The sequence below is a fragment of the Papio anubis genome, chromosome 7 (genome assembly GCF_008728515.1).
Source record: "Papio anubis isolate 15944 chromosome 7, Panubis1.0, whole genome shotgun sequence".
NCBI classification, from domain to species: domain Eukaryota; kingdom Metazoa; phylum Chordata; class Mammalia; order Primates; family Cercopithecidae; genus Papio; species Papio anubis.
Window position 1 is genome coordinate 55,700,819 of NC_044982.1, and position 26,283 is coordinate 55,727,101.

General features: G+C 40.2%; 1 protein-coding gene across 24 annotated transcripts in view; it reads left to right on the plus strand.

Annotated features, from left to right (window-relative positions):
- Positions 1-10,530, plus strand: part of NIN (ninein) — a 109,034-nt gene extending 98,504 nt beyond the window's left edge. For 18 of the 24 annotated variants that reach the window (XM_009211523.4, XM_021941209.2, XM_009211526.4 and 15 more), the window contains 3 exons: positions 633-833; positions 4,300-4,413; positions 6,670-10,530. In XM_009211523.4, the coding sequence (XP_009209787.2) occupies positions 633-833; positions 4,300-4,413; positions 6,670-6,879 (525 nt within the window). In that variant the 3' untranslated portion in view covers positions 6,880-10,530. Of the gene's footprint in view, positions 1-632; positions 834-2,647; positions 3,160-4,299; positions 4,682-6,669 lie in introns of those variants that run through there. The other 6 variants (XR_649716.4, XR_001904784.3, XM_009211522.4 and 3 more) reach the window with 3 other exon arrangements.
- The last annotated feature ends 15,753 nt before the right edge of the window (positions 10,531-26,283 follow it).

The following is a 26,283-nucleotide window of genomic DNA, read 5'->3' on the forward strand; positions in this document are numbered from 1 at the left end:
ATTTCCTCATTGTCTTGAATTCTTCCACTCCATGTTCTCCAGTTCCCAGATGTTCTAGGATATTATTGCTTTATGCCCCAGAATTGTCTGTCTTGTGCTGTTTAAGGGTATAACTACATATTGATAAACTAAAGGTAGGTTAAAATAATTTTAGATGCAAGATGAGGTTCTTCAAAAAAATTGCTAACTTGGGGTTGGAAAAAAATGTAGTCATTGAACATTTAAGAATCTTTATGAATGGTAAGTTAAGTGGTAAAACCCTAAAGCATAACCACTTTTCTCCAACCCCAGTTTTTAAAAGGGGGGAGGTAATTTTTCCAGTGTAAGAAAGAATGAAATAGAATTCAGATGCATTATGTACATCATGCCCTTAATATCACTCCAGAGTTGGGAAGGGCTTTTTTTTTTAAGCCTAAAACTTTTAAGAAAGGCTACTTATTAAGCATATTCTCTGCTAAGTGAAATAGCTTTTCTCATTTCCTCAGGCCCATATACTGTCCTGTTTCCAAGTTTCAGTGGATCTGAGGTTATTCATGAATTCATAGTCTTCATTCCTCACTGCCTGACACCATCAAGGGCAGCTCTGGGATTGAAGGGATTCAACTGACCAGGATTTTGCCCTTGTCCTTCAGATGCAGCACCTGAGGTTCACTGCGACGCCTAACCCGTCCCCTCATGCTTGGGATTTGCAGCTGCTCCAGCAGCAAGCCTGTCCGATGGTACCTAGGGAGCAGTTTCTGCAGCTTCAACACCAGCTGCTGCAGGCAGAAAGGATAAACCAGCACCTGCAGGAGGAACTTGAAAACAGGACCTCCGAAACCAACACACCACAGGTGTGAAGCGCTCTCTTCTCTAGTAGTAGATCACCTGTTAATCACCTGTTAATTTTACCTGTTTATTTGAAAGTTATACCAGTTCAAAGGTGGAGAGAAAGAACCTAAATCTGATGGCACATACCTGTAGTCCCAGCTACTTGGGAGGCTGAGACAGGAGGATCGCTTGAGGCCAGAGGTTTAAGGCTGCAGTGAGCTACGATCATGCTTGTGAATAGCCACTGTCCTCCAGCTGGGGCATCATAGCAAGACTCCATCTCTTAAATTTAAAAAACAAAACAAAATCACAACCCTAAATCTTCTTTCAGAGAGTTATATTTTACCTGTATGACAAATCCACAGAACTGCAGTGCTGTTTTTTGGGCTGTGCAGTGCTACTTTTGAATTCTCAGCTTCTAAGCTGAGTCATTTAGTGTTCTGGGTCTCCTTTGCCCATTTGTAATAGACAATGAAGATTCAGGATCACTTAAACATAGTGTACAATTGGCCTAAGGTTCCCATCCCATGCCAAAAATATTACAAAATTTAAATGTGGCTAGGATATGCCCTACTAACAAAGTATACTGAGCTTCCCTGTGCCGGAGCCCTGCAGCCTGCTGCATCCCATGAAAATCACAAGTGAGGACTTTTCACAACAAATAGAGTATGTAAGTCAGTGACATCTTTCTAGTTGACATAGTTCATAAAACTATTTAAGAAAGTAAAAGTCTTCTCATTTTTGCATTAGCATGATCCCAGCTCACCACCACATCCAATCTTATAATATTACTTAGATTTTCAAGTATTCATAGTTATTTCTCTGTAGTGCCTCATTCGTCATCCTTTCTCAGAAGTTTCTTAACTCTTGGGGCTTGCCCATTTAGTTAATTCAGAATTAGCAATAAAACAGAAAGTCCTTCTTTGTGGAATTCTACGTTAATGCTTCCTGGTTTGCATGTGCTTGTGTGTTCAGATACCTTGCCTCTCAGATACCTTGCTTGATAAGGAATTTCCCATCTCTTATTTGAATCCCCTCAGCGTGACTTTGCAAAGTCACATTAGCCCTGGAACTCTACATAGGAACAGTTCTATTTCTTCTATTAGTATCCATCTATGCTTAATTACTAAGTACTCCTACCACTTGTCAGTTCTAATAAACTTTTCCCTCTACATCCATACCTATGCTGTATTTCTAATACACTTCAGAAGGTCTTTGTCTTATGAGCTTTAAAATCTGTTTTTGGAAGCTTTATACACACTTCTTCAACTTCCCAATATTGAAGTTCTTAAATTGTGATGGTAGAGTGTTAGATGCTTTAACTCTCCAGTATATAATTGAACTACAAAACTTTGATCTTGGTTTTTAGTGGACCTTCTGACCAAATGATCCTCCAGGGTTCTACTCATTGCTCTCGTATACACTATTTTCAAAGCCTGCTGTTTCCAATCCACCCACCAATGTTAAAAAAAAATATCCTTTTCCTCCAATTCCTTCAGGATTAGACAAACACTAAGATTTTTTAAAGAAAAAAAAAATCCTCCAACCAGATGACAGGGTGGACTGCTTATTACTCCCACCAGAATGCTACTGCAGGCTCACTTCCCGCTGCTGAGCTGACACTAATTTTAAGAATACAGAATATTGTTAAATCTGCACGTTTCTGTGTGTGGAGTGATGTGACCTCTTCTGCATTTTGTGTTGCTTTGCTTGCCTGTGTAGTGTTAATGTGTATGCTTTTAACAATTGTTTGCATTAGAAATGTGTGAATTTAGACTCCCCCTAAGAACTCCTCCTGACATGAGGGTGAAGTGTACCACTTGCCTTCTTTCTCTAGGCCTTGCTACCGGAGCAGCGAGCAGTGCATGCAGATTCCTACAGAAGGATTGGGCACCTGTGAAAACTGGGCTGCTATCGATGGCATTTCTTACCATGGCAGACAGATGCACACACCCACCCATGCACACACACCACACACAGAGACATAAGCTGTGTTGGAATTAAGTGCTCTTTTAAATTATTATTTTTACTGTTAAACCTTTGCAGTATTATGTCTCTTATTTATTTATGTAGAAATGACAGATCTTGTGAATCAAATTCACAAACATCAACTTGTTACAAATCATTTTATTTATACCCTTTAAAGAGTGTGGATTTAAGATTCTTGAAAGGATGTAGTCTATATATTTTCTCATTCCATATGTTCTAACTATTTTTAACAAAAGGTACTACTTTTATATATGGAATTTGAAGAAAATCAGGGGTATTTATACTGTTTTATATAAGATGTATAAATCTTTTTGACAGGAAATTTTTGATGAAACAATAAAATAAATTTTAAGTATATGACTGCCTTTGTTTTTCCTGTTTTGCTACTCTTTTTCCAACTCTTCTTTGAATTATCTCTTAAGTTTTTTTGTTTTGCTTTGTTGTTGGGCAAATAGACATCAGACATTTTATATTTATATGTTTGAACTTTAAAAAGCTATTTTTTAAAATATAGGCCTTTTTAAAAGCTAGATGTCCTCCAGGCCCAATTTTTTGTAACTTACTTCCCGCATTAGACCTTTGCCTATTACAGTTTTTATCCTCAGGATAGTTACTGCAATGATTTAGGGTTTCTTTTATGATTAAGTGTTATTACTTAGTATCCAAACAGATGGTAGCCTTTGACTCATGTTTGGTCATTCTGCATGTCTTTTAAAGTATTTCTTAACTACCATCAGCTGTTAACACCTTTATGAAATTTGCAATTCCTTATGGGGACATTTGGGTGGACTGCAGAGGGATGGGGGTTGCATTCTAGGTCTCTCTCCTCTCCAAAACCCACTTACTCCTTAACCCATCACTGTTGTGTGAGGAGATTTTTAATTTTCAATCTGCTCTGGTAGTAAACTCATCCTCCAATCCAGGTGTGTGCTTCATGTTTACAAGTGGGAAACAGATGACTAGAAAAATTGGCAGGAAGAGGCTGATTATTATGAAGAAAGAAAACCACCCTCAGAGTTATCAGCCACATCAAAGGAAAAACAGACATGCATATTGCAAGCTATTGGAAATGTTGGGAAACCCTGAATCTATTCCGTGCTTGTTTTGGTATTGAGAGGCCCACAACATTGCAAAGTCCCAAATCACAGATGGGAAGTTGATAACTGTCTTTTAAGTTACTTTGGATTTCCATTTTACTAGAAGTACACACAGGTATTAAATTCTGGGTTTTAAGAATTTTGCTTTATATCAGGGGGATGATGGTAACACAGGTAAGATTCTTTTGTATTTTAAATCTGATTCTTTCTCTGATAGGGTTACTTTTCTGACCTGTGCAATCCATGCAGGGCTCAAAACTCTCATTTCATGAGAATCCATCCTTCCTGTTACAAAGGCAAAACATTTGCTGTCCTTTCTTTAGGCATCTTGTGGGGAAAATAAACCAATGTTTTGTTTTCAGTGTGACATGATTTTCGAATAATATACTTTTCTTCCCTTCAGGGAAACCAGGAACAACTGGTAACTGTCATGGAAGAACGAATGATAGAAGTTGAACAGAAACTGAAACTAGTGAAAAGGCTTCTTCAAGAGAAAGTGAATCAGCTCAAGGAACAAGTGAGCCTCCCTGGTCATCTCTGTTCACCCACCTCACATTCCAGCTTTAATGCCAGTTTTACATCCCTCTATTGCCATTAACTCATTAACTTACGTTGTCTAATAAAGGCAAATTCTATTATAAATGTCTACAAGAACTTAGGATTTCCTGTCCCTCATACCGCCCCAAAAATATGAACTGTGTATTTTTTCCAAAGCTCTGTTTAAGGCATGTTTGTCCACAGTTTAAAAGTGTAAATCTTTGCTAACATGATTCACATGGACCTAAGATTTTAAAGATCAAAAAATACATATTGATTCACATGGACCTAAAGCATATCCATTCACATGCTTTAAGTCCATGTGAATCAATAGATTTTTCTCTGCCCGAGACAGGAAATACTCCTGTTTAAATTGAAAAATGATATTGGTTAAAAAAAAAAATAGGGGGGTAATCAATGGAACTTTAGCTTTCCTGTTCCCAACAGCTTATGAAAACCTCAAAAAGTATCTTATTGCTATGGCGACTCCAAAAAGATGTAGTTTGAATTAGAGTCTAGACCCCAGATTCCAGGACCACTAAACAGCCTGCTCCTTTTCACCTGCTGGTGGCAGATGTGGCTTTGGTGTTTAGAAATTAGTTGTGCTTCCACTGAAGAGACAAGCAGAAAGTACTACCCTCTGGGACAGTGTTATAGCCTCTCTGGAAATTGAGATGAACGTGTTGGGTGGGGGGCAGAAATTGCCCAACCTAGTTCTTTAGATACTTAAAACCTAAGAATAACCCCAAGAGAGGGTCTGAATTCAGCTGTAGACAGGAACTTTCTGTTGCTCTGTGTCTTAATACACAGGGAAGAAAAAGTCCCATTTAGTAAGCATTTATCCACTCAGTTCTTTACGCATTCAAGCATTCAGCACATAGTTACTGTGGGCCAGGTCCTGCTGTGGGCACATGGATACAACAGTCGCTGCCCATATAGAATGCACTTACAAGGTGCCAAACATTTGGCCAAATGGTAGGTTCAGAAGTAAGTGGGATCTGTCCTGTTTTCAGTAGAGGGGAACACAAGAGAAGAGATATTTGATCCAACCCGGGAGTTTAAAGAAAGCTTCCTAAAGACCTCGTAATCTGCATCTTGAGAGTTAAGATTTCACCCAGTTAAGAAAGTGTGGGGAAAGGCATCCTAGGCTGTGGGAACGTCATGGAGTTATGACCACATGTGGGGTGTGGACACGTATGAACACTTCAGCATTGCCAGTTCACACTGTCCTGGGAGAGGCAGGAGGAGAGACTGGAGAGGAAGGGGGAACAGGACAGTAGGCCTCCAGTGCTGAGCCACGGAGCTTGATTTTTATTCTATTGGTGATGAAGAAATATCGAAGTGTTTTTTTAAGGAAAGGAAGGGAGGGAGGAAGGAAAAAAAAAGTCGTATTTGGGAAGTTCAACAGAGAATAGTTTCTGAAATGTTATGTGATGCCTGCCAAACATCTAGGTTCTGAGCTTGAGAGTGCTGTCATCCTTCTCCCTGCCCTAATAGGTTGTTAAGTTACTCTTTAATTACTCTTTATTCTCATAAACCTTTATGCTTTTAGACGCCTTATTTGAAATTGGGTGTAAAATGAACACTTAAAAGGTAACATGGGAAGGGGATATGGAAAATATTAACCAGAACAACAATGAAAGTATCCCAAGGCTGCTAACAAGTTTTCCCACCCCAACCTAGACCATATATTCTAACTATAAAGATTAGACTAGACAAAGCCCCATGCAAAACAAAACAAAACAAAGACATTTCAGGAAAAGTAACTGCCCAAATCTTATCTCTGTTATAATACGTGAGCTATATTTTTAGATAATCAGTGAGTTGTAGTTATGAATGGGAAGTTCAAGCATCTGTTACAAGCAGAGTTAAACAATTCACAGCTGACACCTCAGGAATTTAAGTTTTAAAAGTATTTTATGTTTTTAAAGAATAAATAAAGAAATAATGCCTATTTAGGTAGAAAAAAACCTTTTGTTTTGGTGCCCTCTAATATCAATCTGTTCTATTAGTAACCTACATCAACATCTTATGCAAAGAAATAGCTTGGAAAAAGTGGATTTGCTCCAATGGTATCCGTGATGCCAAGTCTGATGTTGAAGCTATATTGTAAAATAAAATAATTAGAAGAAGTGATTTGCCTTTATAAAACAACAGTCCTTATGTCCGACCTTAAACTGAAGGTTTGAGAAGAGTTACAGAAATGGAGTCAAGATGTTTCTGGTTCTGTTTCTAGCTCTGCAAGAACACTAAAGCAGACGCAATGGTGAAGGACTTGTATGTTGAAAATGCCCAGTTGTTGAAAGCTCTGGAAATGACTGAACAGCGACAGAAAACAGCAGAGAAGAAAAATTACCTCCTGGAGGAGAAGATTGCCAGCCTCAGTAATATAGTTAGGAATCTGACACCAGCGCCACTGACTTCTACACCTCCTTTGAGGTCATAGCCAAACCAAAGGGTACACTCATATTTGTGCACTTTACTGAAATAGATGGAACATTTCAGTAGGTTCTCAACTTTTTTAACCTTTATTGGCTTAAAGTTAAAATTAAGCAACAGAACTGGAGTTTCCATTTATCATAATTAGTTTTTCTAAATAGACACTTACGGGAGTTTGAAAATAAATACTCACATATTTCACTACTTAAATTATTCCCAAGATTTGAGTTTATTTTAAAATTCTAATAGCCACCAAGAATGTGGACGTATGAAAACAATTCAAGAACCTAAAAAATACCAGTTTTGAATGAGTTTTTGTGGTTTGGTTTTTTTTTTTTTTAAATCATTATTACGAATCTATGTGTAAAGTCTAGATATTTGAAGTTTGAGATCTGATGAGAATGGTTGTTATAAACTGTATTTTAAAACCAAATGTAGGTGTTCTTACATATTTAAATACTGGAAAGTTATTGTAATAGTTTTGGTTCTTTTAATTGGTAGACAATTAATTGGTAGAGTGTCATTGTTTGGTTAGGAGGCAGGACTTGTTAACCACTGAGGTCAGACAAACCCAAATCTGTAGAATTCTAACCTTCTAACACCTGTGGCAATATTACCACTCTTTTTGTATTATAGATTTAGAACTGATTTACTCAATTGCACTCTTAACTAATGTTAAAGCTTACTTGCTTTAAACAGCCTTTTCTTCTTTCTCTTAGAGGTTTCATTTGGGGAGCTGGTCTTCTAAGAAATGGATAAAGCCACATAATTAAAGCAGTTGAACTATAGGGAAAGCACTGAACAAACCACTTTGGAGTAAACAGCTACTCTTAGAAAAGAGGGATAAGCAGACCATGTAGGTTTTCTGTCTCTCAAGTCTTGGAGTTCATGAACTTACTTGAGGTTGCCTCAAGAACTCAGGGAACAATACTGTAAACTGTCTTCCTGAACTACTGTAGGGCCTCTTTAAGAATCTGAAATGTATAAACCATGTGACCTCATTTATTTGTCTTATATATTTACAGCCATAGTAGAATTTTTATTTCTAGGTTTTTAGTAAATTTAATATTCTGGGGGAAAAAAGGCCTTGATTTTAGGGTTATAAAACCTGACTTACAGAAGAGTTTATTTAATATAGGTCAAAATTTTCCGTGTTTCTTATTCCTTCTATACCTCAAATCTGATTCTAAGAATTTCTTACTGTGATAATCATTGGCATGCCACCTGAGGTCAAGGAGTGCCAAATAGGACTTTCCACTCATGCTCAAGATCAAAACTTTATAGAACAGTTACACATTTTAGATTCGGTAACCTTTTTTTTCTTCCAATTATAATCTCTGCTTCTAGCCACTTCCGCCAGCAGTTGGTGGAATACTTACTAGGTGCAGGGCACTATCCAAGCTCATCACAACAACCTGCTTGTTTTCATGAGACAATAATCCAAAAAGTTCGCTTTGATATATTCCTGGAGGGCCAAGCCCATCTATTTACAAAAGGTGTAACAGCAAAATCAAGCACTGCTTTATGGGCAGGAACACAAGAGACAGCAAACTGCCCAAGAAGTCATCGTGTCAGAAACTCAATCTCAACAAAATAATTTCCATCAGGGAATTTCAGGGTTTCTTGGGGCTTATGAGTCTCACCAGTCAACCCAGGAGGCCTCACTACAAGAGCCTTGACAAGGCACTGTTTTTTGTGGGACTGGGAGTTCACACTGATGAAGCAGACCTTTGAATTTTTGCACAGCTCTTGTCAGAAAGCCCTGACTTCGCCCTGGATATAGAGTTAATTTTAATCCTTCCCTATTATTATACTTCAAAATATTTGACATCTGCTATCATGCCTTCTTTAGATCTTTCTTCTGCCAGGCAAACATTTCTAGTAGGTGTTTAACTACTTGTATGGCATTAGCTTTCACAGAAAATTGTTTCACTTAAAACTATGGATTGGCCTAGGCTAAGGACAGACATAAACTAAGTATCTGTAGTGTATTTGTGATATGCGCCAAGTTACTCAAGGTTTTCGCTGTCGGAACTGAACAATAATATTTCCCAGATAGCTGGCCTTAGCATGTGATCACAGTTGTTGTATTTTTAATTTTTGTCTTTTACACGATGAGAAGTGTAGGTTAATTTGTGTATTTCCTATAAATTTGTATTTATGTGTATATAAAATGTACAATGAATGTAAATATGACTTTCTGGAAAGTTTAGACTACATTTAGAATCTCTATTCAAAATCAAAATGCTGCTCAAATGAAAGTGAATTTAACCAACATCTAGGTGCTTAATTTCTCGTTTTACCCCACTTATGAGATTGATATTTCTCATATTGAGGTTTTTCCCATACAGATACCTTAAATGTATACATTTGTGCAACAATTTTTGAGAAGGTGAGTGGCAATTTATAATTTAGTTGGCAATTTGTAATACAGCTTATAGCTTTTAAAAGACCTTTTAAAGAATTAAATGTAAACTTAAAGTTACGGTTAGATGTTGTTTTTTAACTTTACAATAGCACTCTTCAAAATATTAAGTTATATGTATTATAGGCATTTAGTTGCTTATTAAAAGCACTGATTTTTAAGCCTTTTTATTTAAGAACAATTATTTAAGATCGTCTTAGAAGATGGGATCTTCGTTTCAAGGAAAGGGAATCAAGTTTGCCTTTGTGATAACACGTTACACTAAGAAAAGGAAAATGTGGATGGTAAAACCCACTTCTCATCCTATCTTGCTCTCATCTGTTCTTTAGAAGCCTGCACTTAAGCTCAGATTTGTGAAGGGAGAATAGAAGGGGAGAAGTAGAACCACAGTGTTTTATTTATTTTTCTAAAATTCTTACTAAATCCAGAGTTTTGAAACTGTTTTAAATGTGAATTCTTCCCAGAAACTTCAATGCATTGCATATTTTACATAAGTAGATCATGAAGTCATAGACTTTCAAGGCATAGGAAGCGATATTACAGGTCTAGTATTTTAATAATGCACTAATACCCAGGGCAGATATGAGAAACCATTTCTTCTCTCAAAAATAAGGGTTTATGGCAGACTTTGCTTTTTTAACATGTGACAAATGAATTTTTTATTTTGTGATTTATGTGATTTCTTTTTTTTGCTGAGTGAGGGAAAAGAGAAATTGTTGCTATTGTCAGCATCTTAAAGGTATTTCCAATCAAGGCAAGGCTAAGTGCTTTGTGATAGTATTAAGCAAGTCATGTTTTGAATGGATTACCTGTAATGATGCATTGGAATGATATAATTATACAAGTAATGCCAAAAACCAAGTCAAAGCCTAATTAACCAAAGCACTCATTTAAAAATCATCAGTTTGGACCTATTTGGACCTGTCAGTACTGTGAAGTAGTTTTGGTTTTGTGGCATATGAATAGCTGTTTAACAAATCAAAGTTAGCTTTTTGCTTCTCAGCTGTTTTGGACAATACAAGTTCTTAATGGGGAGACATTATCATGGCATGACTTAAGGGAACATTGGTTTTGTGAAGAAAACATTATCTAAAGCCATCTCTATATTTCTGTTCAGATAAAGATTAATGAGTTATGTGTTTATATCAGCTTTGTATATTTCATCTTAGCCATTCTATCCTAGAAAGATTTTAATGTGAGCTTAAAATGTAAATAAATAATTTTGCAAACATGCCTTTTGTTTTCTATATACCCTGACTTTTTAAATAAAGTTTCAGTATATTTTTCATTGGTTTTTAGAATGATATCAAAATATTTCACCAAACACATTCTACAAATACAGAATCTCAGCCCGCACTCCAGACCTACTAAATCAGAATTTTCATTTTAAAGAGATTCCCCAAGTGATTTGTGTAGGACTTAGAGCACTGAGATTCCATTTCTATTCTAGAAGGATGACTTTCACACCAGCCAGCTTGGGGTCCCTGTATACTGTGGCAGTGCATAGTTTACCTGCAGAATCATGACTTAACCTTGGCAAGGCCCCATTTGTGATTTTGGGTGCATCAAAGGTGGCTTTATTTCACCTTGCCATCTTTATGGATGGCTCAGACTTTAATTGAGCAGCTCATGAATGATGAGATATACATAGTTGGAAACTCATAAACGACTTAAAAGCATGTTAATATGCTGAACACCGAAACGTAGAATTGGAAATGTTGCCCAAACTAGACCCATCTCGTGAGCCCTGTTGTATTGAATTTCAAAGCTTTTATACCAACCTCACACTGCCTTTTCGTGGCAGAAACTACCAGTATTCCCATTTTATGGATGAGAAAAATAGAGCTTAGCACACTCAAGGCCACACTGCCAGGTAAGTAGGGGACTTGGGACTAGGGGCTCAGGTTTGTCTGAGTTGCAATACTTGTATCAATTCCTACTTCTGGCAGAACATTTTATCAGTATTGGTTCAATGGCAGCCATGTACACTGCACTCTGAAAGGTACTGTGTAAAACATTCCTGCCATCTGTTTGCGGTAAAGTGATAAGATTTACACAGAAAAGAAGATCAGAAAATCTGCATCCATACGGAAGACAATCAAGTGTTGATGGACTCTGTGCTATGAGCACCGAGATAGGATTAGTGTCAAATGTGTAAGGTCCTAAACCTAGAATTCAACATAATTCTGCACTTCACTGAGATTTGTGCAGTCTGTGTGTTTTGTACTCTTATTTACTGTGCAAAATCACAAACAGTAATTTTCTAATATGTACTTGATACCCATTTTCCCCATAATGTTATGTTTTGGCCATAAGACTGGAATTCTCACCTAAATTTTGAAACGTCTATTATATAATCTCCTGATCAAAAGGTTAAATTTCACCCAGAAGAGCTTTCTATTCTTTGTTTGGTTGCTTCACTTGCAAAACAGGAGACATGGCTAGTTTTGACAAAGACTTTTTTAAAATTCCAAATAAACTTAAAATTCCAAAGCAGAGAACTGTATAACTAAATCAGTGAAATGTTGTAGTGAGTAGGCAACAATGTAAAATAGAGCTGAATATCCTTACGTTAAAATAATATTTAATTCTGAAAAATGATTACATGAGATATGCTTTACTAGTTAAGGCAAAGTAGGCAGCTCTTAACAGTGCTTACAGCCCAGATGAACATTTACCAATCCTTTTTCTTTCCTGTTTGAAGGCATATCTGTCTTCAAGATCAAGCAATAAGTAAGTACTGACCCTGTGCTAGGTACTAAGAGGTTATCTAGTATTAAAGTACTATGAACAATAAAAGGGACTCTTTAAAACTGTCAATGTCAAAAAAAAAAAAAAAAAAATGTGGCAATGTTCCAAATTAAAGGAGTCTAAGTAGACACGATAACTAAATGTAGTACCTAATCTTAGACTAGATTCTGTGTCAGAGAAGAAAATGTAAAGCAGGTGGTCCCCAGCCTCCTGGGCATTAGGAACCAGGCCACACAGCAGGAGGTGAGCAGCCGGTGACCAAGCAAAACTTCATCTGTATTTACAGCCATTCCCCATATCTCCCATTACCGCCTGAGCTCTGCCTCCTGTCAGATCAGCCATGGCATTAGATTCTCATAGGAATGCAAACCTTATTGTGAACTGCACATGCAAGGGATCTAGGTTGCGCACTCCTTAGGAGAATCTAATTAATGCCTGATGATCTGTCACTGTCTCCCATAACCCCCAGATGGGACCGTCTAGTTGCAGGAAAACAAGCTCAGAGCTCCCTCTAAGTCTACATTATGGTGAATTATATAATTATTTCATTATATATTACAATGTAATAATAGAAATAAGGTGCACAATAAACATAATGCATTTGAATCATCCCAAAACCATCCGTCCCCTTTCAACCCTGGTCCATGGGAAATTGTCTTCCACAGAACCAGTCCCTGGTGCCAAAGAGGTTGGGGACCACTGCTATAAAGGACATTGAATTAACTGACAAAATTGGAGTATGGATAGTAGCTTAGAAAAGAATATTATATCAATATTAAATTACTGAAGTTAGTTACTGCGTTTATGTAAAAGTATCTTCTACAAAAGTATACACTGGTGTATTTAGGAATAGAGACTATGATATATGCAACTTATTCTTTTTTGAGATGAGTCTCGCTCTGTCCCCCAGGCTGGAGTGCAGTGGCATGATCTGGGCTCACTGCAAGCTCTGCCTCCTGGGTTCACGCCATTCTCCTGCCTCAGCCTCCTGAGTAGCTGGGACTACAGGTGCCCGCCACCACGCCCGGCTATTTTTTTTTTTTTTTTTGTATTTTTAGTAGAGACGGGATTTCACTCTGTTAGCCAGAATGGTCTCGATCTCCTGACCTCGTGATCCACCCGTCTCAGCCTCCCAAAGTGCTAGGATTACAGGCGTGAGCCACCGTGCCCGGCCGATGTACGCAAATTATTCTTAAATGATTCAGAAACAAAATTGCCCAGGCATGTGTACACATGTGTGAGGGAGAATGTGAGAGAAATAAGACAATGAAGCAAAGATTATTTGTATTATCATTGTAACCCTATTTGTAAGTTTGAAATGATTTCCAATTAAAATGTTTGAAGTGTTATGGATAAAAAAATATACTGTGTGGTATCAAGCACCTTAACCTTCCTTGCCCTCGTAGCTACTCTGAAGAATAGATGGTATTCCGAGCAAAAACTATTTATGCTAGCCTAACCATACACCTATAGTTTATTATGAAAAGTTCAGCACTGGCCGGGTACAGTGGCTCATGCCTGTAATCCCAGCACTTTGGGAGGCCGAGGCAGGTGGATGACAAGGTTAGGAGATTTGAGACCATCCTGACTAACACAGTGAAACCCCATCTCTACTAAAAATACAAAAATTAGCCAGGCATGGTGGCACGTGCCTGTAATCCCAGCTACTCAGGAGGCTGAGTCAGGAGAATCGCTTGAACCCGGGGGGCGGAAGTTGCAGTGAGCCAAGATCACACCTTTGCACTCCAGCCTGGGTGACAGAATGAGACTTCATCTGCAAAAAAAAAAAAAGAAAAAGAAAAGAAAAGAAAAAGAAAATAAGCACCATATTCAGTGCTGTCTAGTGATAAGTGTGGTCACTCAGCACTATTTCTCATATCATTCCTTCTTTTGTCCTTGCTCTCTCCCCACCCTTTTGTCCTGATTCCTATGTATTCTCCAGATACCACATGTAAAGGTTCAACAGTGTCCATGCAAGTCACAGTAGGTATAATAAATGCCACCCACCATATCTTACTTAAGTGGGACGACCTGGTAGCAACTTACTTAAAATATTGCCAGTGAAGGTCAAAGTAAGGATTTAAATTTTATACTAAGGTTATGCATAAATTAAAGAAGTTCTATGGAACTTTTCCAAGTTGTCTTCCTTACCCTCAAATACTGGTGTGGGAGCCCCTCTGTGCTCATGGAAGCACCCTGTGAATTCCCAGTTGAAGCAGGTACTACTATATAAGTAACTGCCTACTGACCATTCTGACCTCCACTAGACTAAGATTTTCTCAAGACGAGAACTGATGTCTTATTCAGCATGGTATTATTCCCAGTTCCCAACTTGATGCTGGAAACAAAATTGGTGCTCAAATATTCATTATGTGAATGGAAGACTGTACATTTCTATTTTAAGTTTGTCTTCCTGAAGTAACACTCATAGGAGAATATGTATGCTAATTGTTTTCTGTATATGATTTAATAGTGTTCTTCTCAGTCTTTTTTTTTTTTTTTTTTTTTTTTTTGCGACAGTGTCTCACTCTGTCACCCAGGCTGGGGTACAGTGGTACAATTGCAGCTAACTTCAGCCTCAAACTCCCAGACTTGAGCAATTCTCCCACTAAGCCTCCAGTAGCATGCACCACCATGCCCAGCTAATTTTTAAAATTTTTGTAGAGACAGACTCTCACTATGTTACCTAGGCTGGTCTCAAACTCCTGGCCTCAAGCAATCCTCCTGCCTTGGCCTCCCAAAGCACCAAGATTACAGGCATGAGCCACTGCACCTGGCCTCTTTTCTTTATTCTTTATTAAAGGACCAAAGCTTTAAAAATATTTTAGCAAAGGCCTGAGGAAATTTTCTAAATAAGGAAAAATCATCTTTCAGCATGAGAAAAGTCAAGTGCTGGATTGCAGCAATTAAAAGAATACATCTCTATTTCAAGCCTATAATTCACAATCTAACTGAACTCTGACCATAACAGATGCAAGCTCATGACATAAACTCTAATGAATGGTTTGTAAAGACAATGTAACAAATTAGACATTGCTTTTACAATTTTTTTTTTTTTTTTTTTTTTGCTGGAGAAGCTTAAGTTATTTGACATATTGCTACAATTGTTTAATTTTTGCTTTTCAACAAATTGCAATATTCTCACTTTTTCTAGGAGAAGCAAAAACTTAAAAGCAGGTTCATGTTCTGACTGCATGCAGTAGGAGGGGTCTCTGCACTTGGGTTTGTGCCTAGCTGTGATGTGTCTTCCTACAATTGATTTTCAGCTACCTGCTTGAACCTAAGGATCCAACCATACGTGAAGATTAAGTCACTTCCCATCACCCTTTTTTTTTTTTTTTTTTTTTTTTTTTTTTGAAACAGTCTCGCATTGTCACCCAGGCAGGAGTGCAGTGGTGCAATCTCGGCTCACTACAACCTCCCCCTCCTGGGTTCACGAGATTCTCCTGCCTCAGCCTCCTGAGTAGCTGGCACTACAGGCGCGTGCCACCATGCCTGGCTAATTTTTTAATTTTTTAGTAGAGACAGTTTCACAATGTTGGCCAGGATGGTCTCAATCTCTTGACCCCATGATCCACCCACTTCAGCCTCCCAAAGTGCTGGGATTACAGGCATGAGCCACTGACCCTTCTTTGTTTCTATTCTCCCTCTTACTAGACATGCAGTTTAAAATGGAGGCAAGGTAAGAACTAGGGTCACTTTAAAACAATCCATTAAAAGCTTCCCCAAAAATGTAAAATCATTTTACATCTTCCTGAATTCAAGAATGATATACATTTTCAAAGAATATTGAAGTTTTTTCTAAAAAAAAAAAAAAAAAAAAAAAAAAAAGATTACTCAAATCCTAGGCCCTAGTGGTAATCACTGTTAATACTTGCGAACTCCTTTCTAGACATAGTTTTATGCTTACAACATATACACACAATGTTATAGAAGTGATAGTATGCACATATATGCACACATACATATGGTTTGCTCCACAACTCTCATAGAAGAAATATCACACTAGTTTGGGGTTTTGTTTTGGAGATGGAGTCTTGCTCTGTCACCAGGCTGGAGTGCAGTGGCATGATCTTGGCTCACTGCAACCTCTGCCTCCTGGATTCAAGTGACTCTTCCGCCTCAGCCTCCTGAGTAGCTGGGACTACAGGTGCATGCCACCATACACAGCTAATTTTTGTATTTCTAGTAGAGACGGGGTTTCACCATGTTGGCCAGGGTAGTCTCGATCTCCTGACCTCATGATCCACATGCCTTGCCTTCCCAAAGTGCTGGGATTACAGGCATGAGCCACTGCGCCTGGCCCACATTAGTTTTCTTAAATCAATATAAATCTGGCTTTGAGATCTTCACGCTGGTGTCAATGAGCTGTCCAATACTCATCATGATGGAATGGTCCTCCTCTTAAAGATTGTAAAGTGTCCCTAACTACTGACCTTTTAGCTACTGCCACATTTTACCCTATTTGTTGAAGAGTTTAGCACCTAAATCATCTTCAACAACTATTTGTCATTATAATCGGCGACTTCAGTCTCTACATAAACAAGAGTCCAGAGGAGGTAAAGAGTTGAGGCAGCAGACGAGACGCAGACGCTCATGCCTGTAATCCCAGCACTTTGGGAGGCCAAGGCAGGTGAATCATAAGGTCAGGAGTTCAAGACCAGCCTGGCCAATACGGTGAAACCCCGTCTCTACTAAAAATACAAAAATTAGCAGGACATGGTGGCAGGTGCCTATAGTCCCAGCTACACGGGAGGCTGAAGCAGGAGAATCTCTTGAACCCAGGAGGCAGGGTTGCAGTGAGTGGAGATCACACCACTGTACTCCAGCCTAGGCAACAAAGCAAGACTCTGTCTCAAAAAAAAAAAAAAAAAAAACAGTTGAGGCAGCAAAGGTTGACAATTCTTTTGAGAAGCAGGGCTGTGAAAGGAAGGAGAAAGGGTGGGAGATAGGAGGAGTATGGCCTGAAAGGAAGACTGGGGTTATGTAATGGTTGTGTTTTGTTTTAGAGATGGAGTCTCACTCTGTTACCCAGGCTGGAGTATAGTGGCATAATCACAGCTCACTGCAGGCTCAAATGAGTCTGCCACCTCAGCCTCCCAAGTATCTGAAACTATAAGCACCCACTACAACATCCAAATAAGTTTTTGAGCCAGGAGCAGTGGCTCACACCTGTAATTCCAGCAAGTTGGGAGGCTGAGGCAGGAGGATCATTTGAGGTTAGGATTTCGAGACCAGCCTGACCAACATGGCAAAACCCCATCTCTAGTAAAAATACAAAAATAAATTAGCCAGGCATGGTGGCGTGTGCCTGTAGTCCCAGCTACTCAGGAGGCTGAGGCAAGATAATCACCAGAACCTGGGAGGCAGAGGCTGCAAAGAGCAAAGACTGCACCACTGCACTCCAGCCTGGGCAACAGAGTGAGACTGTCTCAAAAATATATAAATAAGTTAAGCACTTTTGTAGAAGCAGGGTCTTGCTATGTTGCCCAGCCTGGTCTCAAACTCCTGACCTCAAGTAATCCTCCCGCGTCAGCCTCCCAAAGCACTAGGATTACAGGCATGAACCACCACACCCGGCTGACTATTGTTGAAGATAGGAGAGACTTTAGTTTAAATGCTGTGAGAAGGTACCAATGGAAAGGGGGAATGACATATACAATATTCACAATAAAAGGAGAAAATGGCAAGAGGATTGGGGGTACATTGGGTAGAGGTTTAGGGGAAGAGCACAGATTAAGCTCAACAAAGAAGGCAGCAAGAACCAGAGTTGGATGTGGGCAGGTGCTTGACATGTATGAAAAGTGGTAGGGTCAGTGTTTGGGAGTAAAGATTTTTTGAAGTGGAGATGCTAAAGTAGGTTTGTTGGAAATATTTTTTCTTAAATGATGGTCAAAAAGTAGGATATTCAAAATAAGCAATTCTGAGGTAGTTCACATAATGGTGAAGTGGGTAAAGGAAAAAGATCACAAGACATTAGAAAAAAAAGTCAATGATCTGAAAGTTCAAGATTTGGGATTGCCTTTCCCTGCCCCTGCCCCATCATTTCATCAAATCTGCACTTGCCAAGGTCACCATGAACCTCTTAAAGTTGCCCCACTCCAACCTGCTCTCCACACAGCCTCCAAACAGGATTCTTCTAAAACAACACTGAATGTCACACCCCTCTTTAAGAACACCCCGTGTCCTCAAGTCTCCATTCTTTTTTAAATTGACAAATAAAAATTGTGCATATACATCCTGTACAATGTATTTTGAAATACATATACATGACTGGGCGCGGTGGCTCACGCCTGTAATCCCAGCACTTTGGGAGGCTGAGGCAGGCAGATCACCTAAGGTCAGGAGTTCCAGACCAGCCTGACCAACATGGAGAAACCCTGTCTCTACTAAAAATACAAAATTAGCTGGGTGTGGTGGGGCATGCCTGTAATCCCAGCTACTTGGGAGACTGAGGTAGGAGAATCACTTGAACCCCAGAAGCAGAGGTTGCAGTGAGCCGAGATCATGCTGTTTGCACTCCAGCCTGGGCAACAAGAACGAAACTGTCTCAAAAAAAAAAAAGTTAGAAACATCTCAAATTAACAATCTAACATTACAACTGACAGACTAAGAGAAGAAGAAATCAACCCCAAAGCAAGCAAGAGACAAGAAATAACCAAAATCAGAGCTGAACTGTAGGAAATCAAGATACAAAAACAAACAAACAAAAAAAAATCCAAAAGATCAATTAATGAATCCAGGAGGTGGTTTTTTAACAAGTTAGTAAGACGGATAGACCACTTGCTATATTAATAAAGAAAAGAGAAGATCTGAATAAATGCAATTAGAAATGATGAAGGGAATGTTACCACTGACCTCACAGAAATAGAAATAACCATCAGAAACTACTATAAACACCTCTTGGCCGGGCGCGGTGGCTCAAGCCTGTAATCCCAGCACTTTGGGAGGCCGAGACGGGCGGATCACGAGGTCAGGAGATCGAGACCATCCTGGCTAACACGGTGAAACCCCGTCTCTACTAAAAATACAAAAAATTAGCCGGGCGTGGTGGCGGCGCCTGTAGTCCCAGCTACTCGGGAGGCTGAGGCAGGAGAATGGCGTAAACCCGGGAGGCGGAGCTTGCAGTGAGCCGAGATCGCGCCACTGCACTCCAGCCTGGGCGACAGAGCGAGACTCCGCCTCAAAAAAAAAAAAAAAAAAAAAAAGAAACTACTATAAACACCTCTATACACACAAACTAGAAAACCTGGAAGAGATGGATACATTCCTGGACACATACAGCCTCCAAGACTGAACCAGGAAGAAACCGATTTCCTGAAGAGACCAATCATGAGCTCTGAAATGGCATCAGTAATAAATAGCCTACCAACCAAAGCCCAGGACCTGATAGACTCATAACTGAATTCTACCAGATGTAGAAAGAAGAGCTGGTAGCATTCCTACAGAAACTATTTCAAAAAATTCAGGAGGGGGTTCTCTTCCCCAGCTCATTCTATGAGGCCAGCATCATCCTGATACAAAAACAGGCACAGACACAACAACAACAAAGAAAGAAAACTTCAGGCCAATATCCTTGATGAACATTGATGCAAAAATCCTCAATGAAATACTGGCAAACCAAATCCAGCAGCACATCAAAAAGCAAATACATCATGATCACATAGGCTTCATCCTCAGGATGCAAGTTTGGTTCAAAATGCACAAATCAATGAATGTGACTCATCACATAAATAGAACTAACGACAAAACCCACATGATCATCTCAATAGACACGTAAAAGGCTTTTGATAAAATTCGACACCTCTTCATATTAAAAACTCTCAATAAACCAGGTATTCAAGGAGCATACCTCAAAATAATAAGAGCCATCTATGAAAAACCCACAGCCAACATTGTACTGAATAGACAAAAGCTGGAAGCATTCCTCTTAAAAACCTGCACAAGACAAGGATGCCCTCCTTCACCCCTCCTATTCAACATAGTATTGGAAGTCCTAGTCAGAGCAATCAGGCTAGAGAAAGTAATAGAGGGCATCCAAATAGGAAGAGAGGAAGTCAAACTATCTCTGTTGCAGACAACATGATTCAATAACTAGAGAACTCCATCATCTCAGCCCAAAAGCTCCTTTAGCTGATAAATGACTTTAAAGTTTCAGGATACAAAAGAAAAAAAAATCAATGTATAAAAATCACTAGCATTCCTATACACCAACAAAAGCCAAGCCAAGAACCAAACCAGAAAGGCAATTCCACTCACAATTGCCACAAAAGATAAAATACCTAGGAATACAGCTAACCAGGGAGGTTTGAAAGGTCTCTACAATGAGAATTATAAAACACTGCTCATAGAAGTCAGGTGAATGTAAAAACATCCCATGCTCATAGATAGGAAGAATATCATGTAAATGGCCATATTGCTCAAAGCAACTTACAGATTCAATGCTATTCCTATCAAACTACCAATAACATTCTTCACAGAACTAGGAAAAAACATTTTAAAATTCATATGAAACCAAAAGAGAGCCCAAATAACCAAGGCAATCCTAAGGAAAAAGAACAAACCTGGAGGAATCACGTCACTAACTTCAAACTATAATAAACGGCTACAGTAACCAAAACAACATGGTGCTGGTACCAAAAAAAAAAAAAAAAAAAAAAAAAGCACATAGATCAATGGAACAGAATAGAAAGCCCAGAAGCAAGGTCGCACACCTACAACCACCTGATTTTTGACAAAGCTGACAAAAACAAGCAATGGGGGAAAAGACTCCCTATTCAATAAATGGTGCTGGGATAACTGGCTGGCCATATGCAGAAGACCAAAGCTGCACCCCTTCCTTACACCATATACAAATATTAACTCAAGATGAACTAAAGACTTTAATGTAAAACTCAAAACTATTTAAAAAAAAAAAAAAAAAACCTGGAAGGCAACCTAGGCAATGCCATCCCAGATACAGGAATGGGCAAAGATTTTATGACAAAAACAAAAGCAATTGCAACAAAAGCAAAAGTTGTCAAGTGGGATTAATTAAACTTAAGAGCTTCTGCCCAGCAGAATAAACAGAACAAACAGCTAACTTACAGAATAGGAGAAGGCATTTGCAAACTGTGCATCTGACAAAGGTCTAAATACCCAGCCTCTATAAAGAACTTAAATTACAAGAGAAATACCTTCATTAAAAAGTGGGCAAAGAATATGAACAGATGCTCTTCAAAAGAGGACATACATGTGGCCAACATGCATATGAAAGAAAGCTCACTATCACTGATCATTAGAGAAATGCAAATCAAAACCACAATGAGATACCATCTTACATCAGTCAGAATGGCTATTATTAAAAGTCAAAAAATATCAGATGCTGGCAAAGTTACAGAGAAAAGGCAACACTTATTCACTGTTGGTGGGAGGGCAAATTAGTTCAACCATTGTGTAAAGCAGTATGGTGGTTCCTCAAAGAGCTAAAAGTGGAACTACCATTTGACCCAGCAGACCCATTCCTGGGTATATACCCAGAGGAATATAAATCATTCTACCATAAAGACATGTGCACGCAAATGTTCACTGCAGCACTGTTCACAATAGCAAAGACATGGAATCAATCTGGTACGGTTTGGCTGTGTTCCCACCCAAATCTCATTTTGGGTTATAGTTCCCAAAATCCCCACGTCGTGGGAGGGACCCAGTGGGAGGTAATTGAACCATAGGGGCAGTTACCCCATGCTGTTCTCATGATAGTGAGTTCTCATGAGACCTGATGGTTTTATGAGGGGTTTTCCCCTCTTCGAGCTGCACTTCTCTGTCCTGCCACCATGTGAAGGAGGATGTGCTTGCTTCCCCTTCTGCAATGATTATAAGTTTCCTGAGGCCTCCACAGCCATGTGGAACTGAGTCAATTAAACTTCTTTCCTTTAAAAATCACCCAGTTTCGGATATGTTCTATATAGCAGAATGAGAGCAGACTAATACACAACCTAAATGCCTATCAATGTCAGATTGGATAAAGAAAATGTAGTACAGGCCTGGCATGGTGGCTCATGTGTGTAATCCCAGCACTTTGGGAGGCCAAGGCAGGTGAATCACCTGAGGTCAGGAGTTCAAGACCAGCCTGGCTAGCATGGTGAAACCCCATCTCTATTAAAAATACAAAAATTAGCCAGGATGGTGGCAGGCACCTATAATCCCAGCTACTCAGGAGGCTGAGGCAGGAGAATTGCTTGAACCCAGGAGGCAGAGGTTGCAGTGAGCCGATATCATACCACTGCACTCCAGCCTGGGCAACAAGAGCATAACTCCGTCTCAAAACAAAACAACAAAAAAGAAAATGCGGTATATATACATACTATGGAATACTATGCAACCATAAAAGAACAAGATCATGTCTTTTATGGGAACATGGATGGAGCTGCAGACCATTATCCTCAGCAAACTAACTCAGGAACAGAAAACAAAATCCCACATTTCTTCCCTTATAAGCGGGAGCTAAATGATGAGAACACACGGACAGAAAGAAGAAAACAGACACTGGGGTCTCCTTGAGAGTGGAAGGTGGGAAGAGGGAGAGGAACAGAAAAGATAATTATTGGGTACTGGGCTTAATTCCTGGGTGATGAAATAATCTGTACAACAAACCCGTGTGACATGAGTTTACTTGTGTAAAAAACCTTCATATGGAGCTGAGATGATTGTGCCACTGCACTCTATACTGGGTGACAGAGTGAGACTCCATCTCAAAAAACAACAGCAGCAACAGCAAAAAACCTTCATATGTACCGCCAAACCTAAAGTTAAAAATAGAAGGATTCAAGTCATACAAAGTACATTCTCTGACCACTATTAAATCAAATTAAAATTCATGAACAAGAATATTGCTAGAAAATACCCACAAGGATTTAAAAACTAATGAAGACACTTCAAATCTCATTGGTTCAGGAAAAAAAAAAAAAAAACCCTAAAGGGAAACTAAACTATGTTGAACTGAATCAAAAGCATTTCAAAATCAATATGCTTTTAAAGTATTACTTATAGAACAATTTATACCACTAAGCATCTATATTAGAAAAGAAGAAAGGTCTCAAACCAGTAACCACAGGCTTTACCTTAAGAAAGGAGAAAAAGGAGGCCAGGCGCCGTGGCTCACCTGTAATCCCAGCACTTTCGGAGGCCGAGGCGGGTGGATCACGAGGTCAGATCGAGATCATCCTGGCTAACACAGTGAAACCCCATCTCCACTAAATACAAAAAATTAGCCGGGTGTGGCGGCGGGCGCCTGTAGTCCCAGCTACTCGGGAGGCTGAGGCAAGAGAATGGTGTGAACCTGGGAGGCGGAAGTTGCAGTGAGCCAAGATCGCGCCACTGCACTCCAGCCTGGGCGACAGAGCCAGACTCCACAAAAAAAAAAAAAAAAAAAAAAAAAAAGAGAGAGAGAGAGAGAGAGAAAGCAAGACAGCCTGCTCAGCCAGGATGGCTGGGAGCCTGCAAAGACTCCTCAGTGCAGGGAAAGGGAAAATGAGGGACCCTCAGCAGTCCACATTCCCACTTCAGACTCCTGCATTCCTGGCCATGGGAGAGCCTCTTCTAACTCTGCATGGAACCAAGGACTAATGTAGAAAGCTGCCTGGAGACTGAGATGGCATTGCTCCAGAGAGGGAGCTAATGCTGGGTTCCACCCTGCAGTCCTAAGTAGCTACAGCACAGTGCCATTTTGGGAGCCCAGACCCCAGACTGCACTCTGCCTTAGGTCTAACAGCCCCTGCATCTCCACATCCCTGGAGCCCCACCTAAATCCCCCCACCTGCAGTTGCCACCCCACTGTAGCTGGCTGCTGCTGCCAGGACTAAAAATGAACCACTGGCAGTGATCCCATGGCCCCCATCAGTGGGGATGCAGCATATTCATACATCCTGAGGATAGTCTCCCCACTACCCACAGCTGCTGCCTGCCACTGTAGGGTGAAGCATGAAGCACAAGCTACTGGTAGTGACCTCATTTCCCCGAGCAGCAGAGCTGCAACACATTTACAAGCACTCTGAATATAGGATACCTCACCTGAGACTGCCACTTGGGGTGGAAACACTCCTCAGCCACCTGCCTACAGCTGCTGCCCCTGAAAGCAACCCTGCCCTCCCCTTCCCCTGTAACAGGGCTGCAGTACATCTGCTGCTGCCCCAACTCAAGCATTCTGCCAGGAACCTGGGGATCACCCCACATCTGCCTACTACAGCCAGTGCTCACACATACCACACAGAAGCCAGAGGACAGGTCTGCTTAGACTGGCTCTGCTCCATATCCCCAGGACCAAACACCCTGTGCAGAAGTCTAGGGCATCACCCAGCCCTATCCACCACCATTGGCAAATAAGTACTCTTCCCAGGGGCCACAGACTTGGCCCATCCAACCTTCTGTTACCACCACAGCTGGTACTCACACACACATGCCACCTGCAGGCCTGGAAACTGGCCCACCTAGCCATCACCAACACCAGCACGAACCACTTGGGAACCAGAGAGGTAATCCCACTACTGTTAATGTCATTGCCCATGTCACACCTGTTACCCAGGAATCTGTCTACCTACCTACCTGACCAGCCTACCACTACCACTAGTGGCACCTGAGCAGGCCACATGGAGACCCAAGAATCAACTTACCTGTATCCACTAATACCAATGCCAATGTTTGGACCCCGAGGCCCCAAAACAGGCATGTTCAGTCCACCACTGCCACCATCGAGGCCTGTGGACTGGCCTACCTGGCATTCCTATTCCTAGCAAAAATCACCATAACCTCCACTGAGGAAATTGGAAACCATTGCTATTTACAGCTGAAGAATTCATACAGAGACCACGCTACTGCATGCACCTAGAATCAAAACCAAAGTGCTTTATCCCACCAACACCATAGATACATCTTCAGAAAAAAGTTCTCTCCTCCAAAAACAAATTCAAAAAATTGGAAGATGTGACCATTGTATAAGATGCACAGATATCAACATAAAGACAAAAAATACGAAAAAGGAAATATGATACCTCCAAAGCAACACAATAATTCTTGCACATGTAACCCCTGAACCTAAATTTTTAAGAAAATTTAAAAAAAAATTCTCCAGTGATACGGTTTAGGCTGTGTCCCCACTCAAATCTCATCCTGAATTCCTACATGTTGTGGGAGGGACCCTGTGGGAGGTAACTGAATCCTGAGGGCAGGTCTTTCTCATGCTGTTCTCTTGATAGTGAGTAAGTCTCACAAGATCTGATGGCTCTATAAGGTGGAGTTGCCCTGTACAAGCTCTTTGCCTGCTGCCATCCATGTAAGATGTGACTTGTTCCTCCTTGCCTTTCCCCATGATTGTGAGGCTTCCCCAGCCACGTAGAACTGTAAGTCCATTACGCCCTTTCTCCTGTATAGATTACCCAATGTCGGGTATGTCTTTATCAGCAGCATGAAAATGAACTAATACAGTAAATTGGTACCAGTAGAGTGGAGGACTGCTGAAAAGATATCCAAAAATGTGGAAGCAACTTTGGAACTGGGCAATAGGCAGAGGTTGGAACAGTTTGGAGGGCTCAGAAGACAGGAAGATGTGGGAAAATTTCAAACTTCCTAGAGACTTGTTGAATGACTTTGACAAAAATGCTGACAGCGATATGAACAATAAGTTCCAGGCTGAAGTGGTCTCAGATGGAAATGAGAAACTTGCTGGGAACCGGAGCAAAAGTGACCTTTTTTTTTTTTTTTTTGAGATGGAGTTTCACTCGTTGCCCAGGCTGGAGCGCAATGGCGTGATCTTGGCTCACCGCAATCTCTGCCTCCTGGGTTCAAGAGATTCTCCTACCTCAGCCTCCCAAGTAGCTGGGATTAAAGGCATGCACCACCATGCATGGCTAATTTTGTAATTTTTTTTTTTTCCCTTTAGTAGAGACGGGGTTTCTTCATGTTGGTCAGGCTGTCTTGAACTCCCAACCTCAGATGACCTGCCTTCCTCGGCCTCCCAAAGTGCTGGGATTACAGTTATGAGCCACCGTGCCCGGCCGGTGACTCTTGCTATGTTTTAGCAAAGAGACTGGTGGCATTTTGCCCCTGCCCTAGAGATTTGTGGAGCTTTGAATTGAGATAATTTAGGGTATCTGGCAAAAGAAATTTCTAAGCAGCAAGGCATTCAAGAGGTGACTTGGGTGCTGTTAAAGGCAATCAGTTTTAGAAGGGAAGCAGAGCATAAAAGTTTGGAAAATTTCA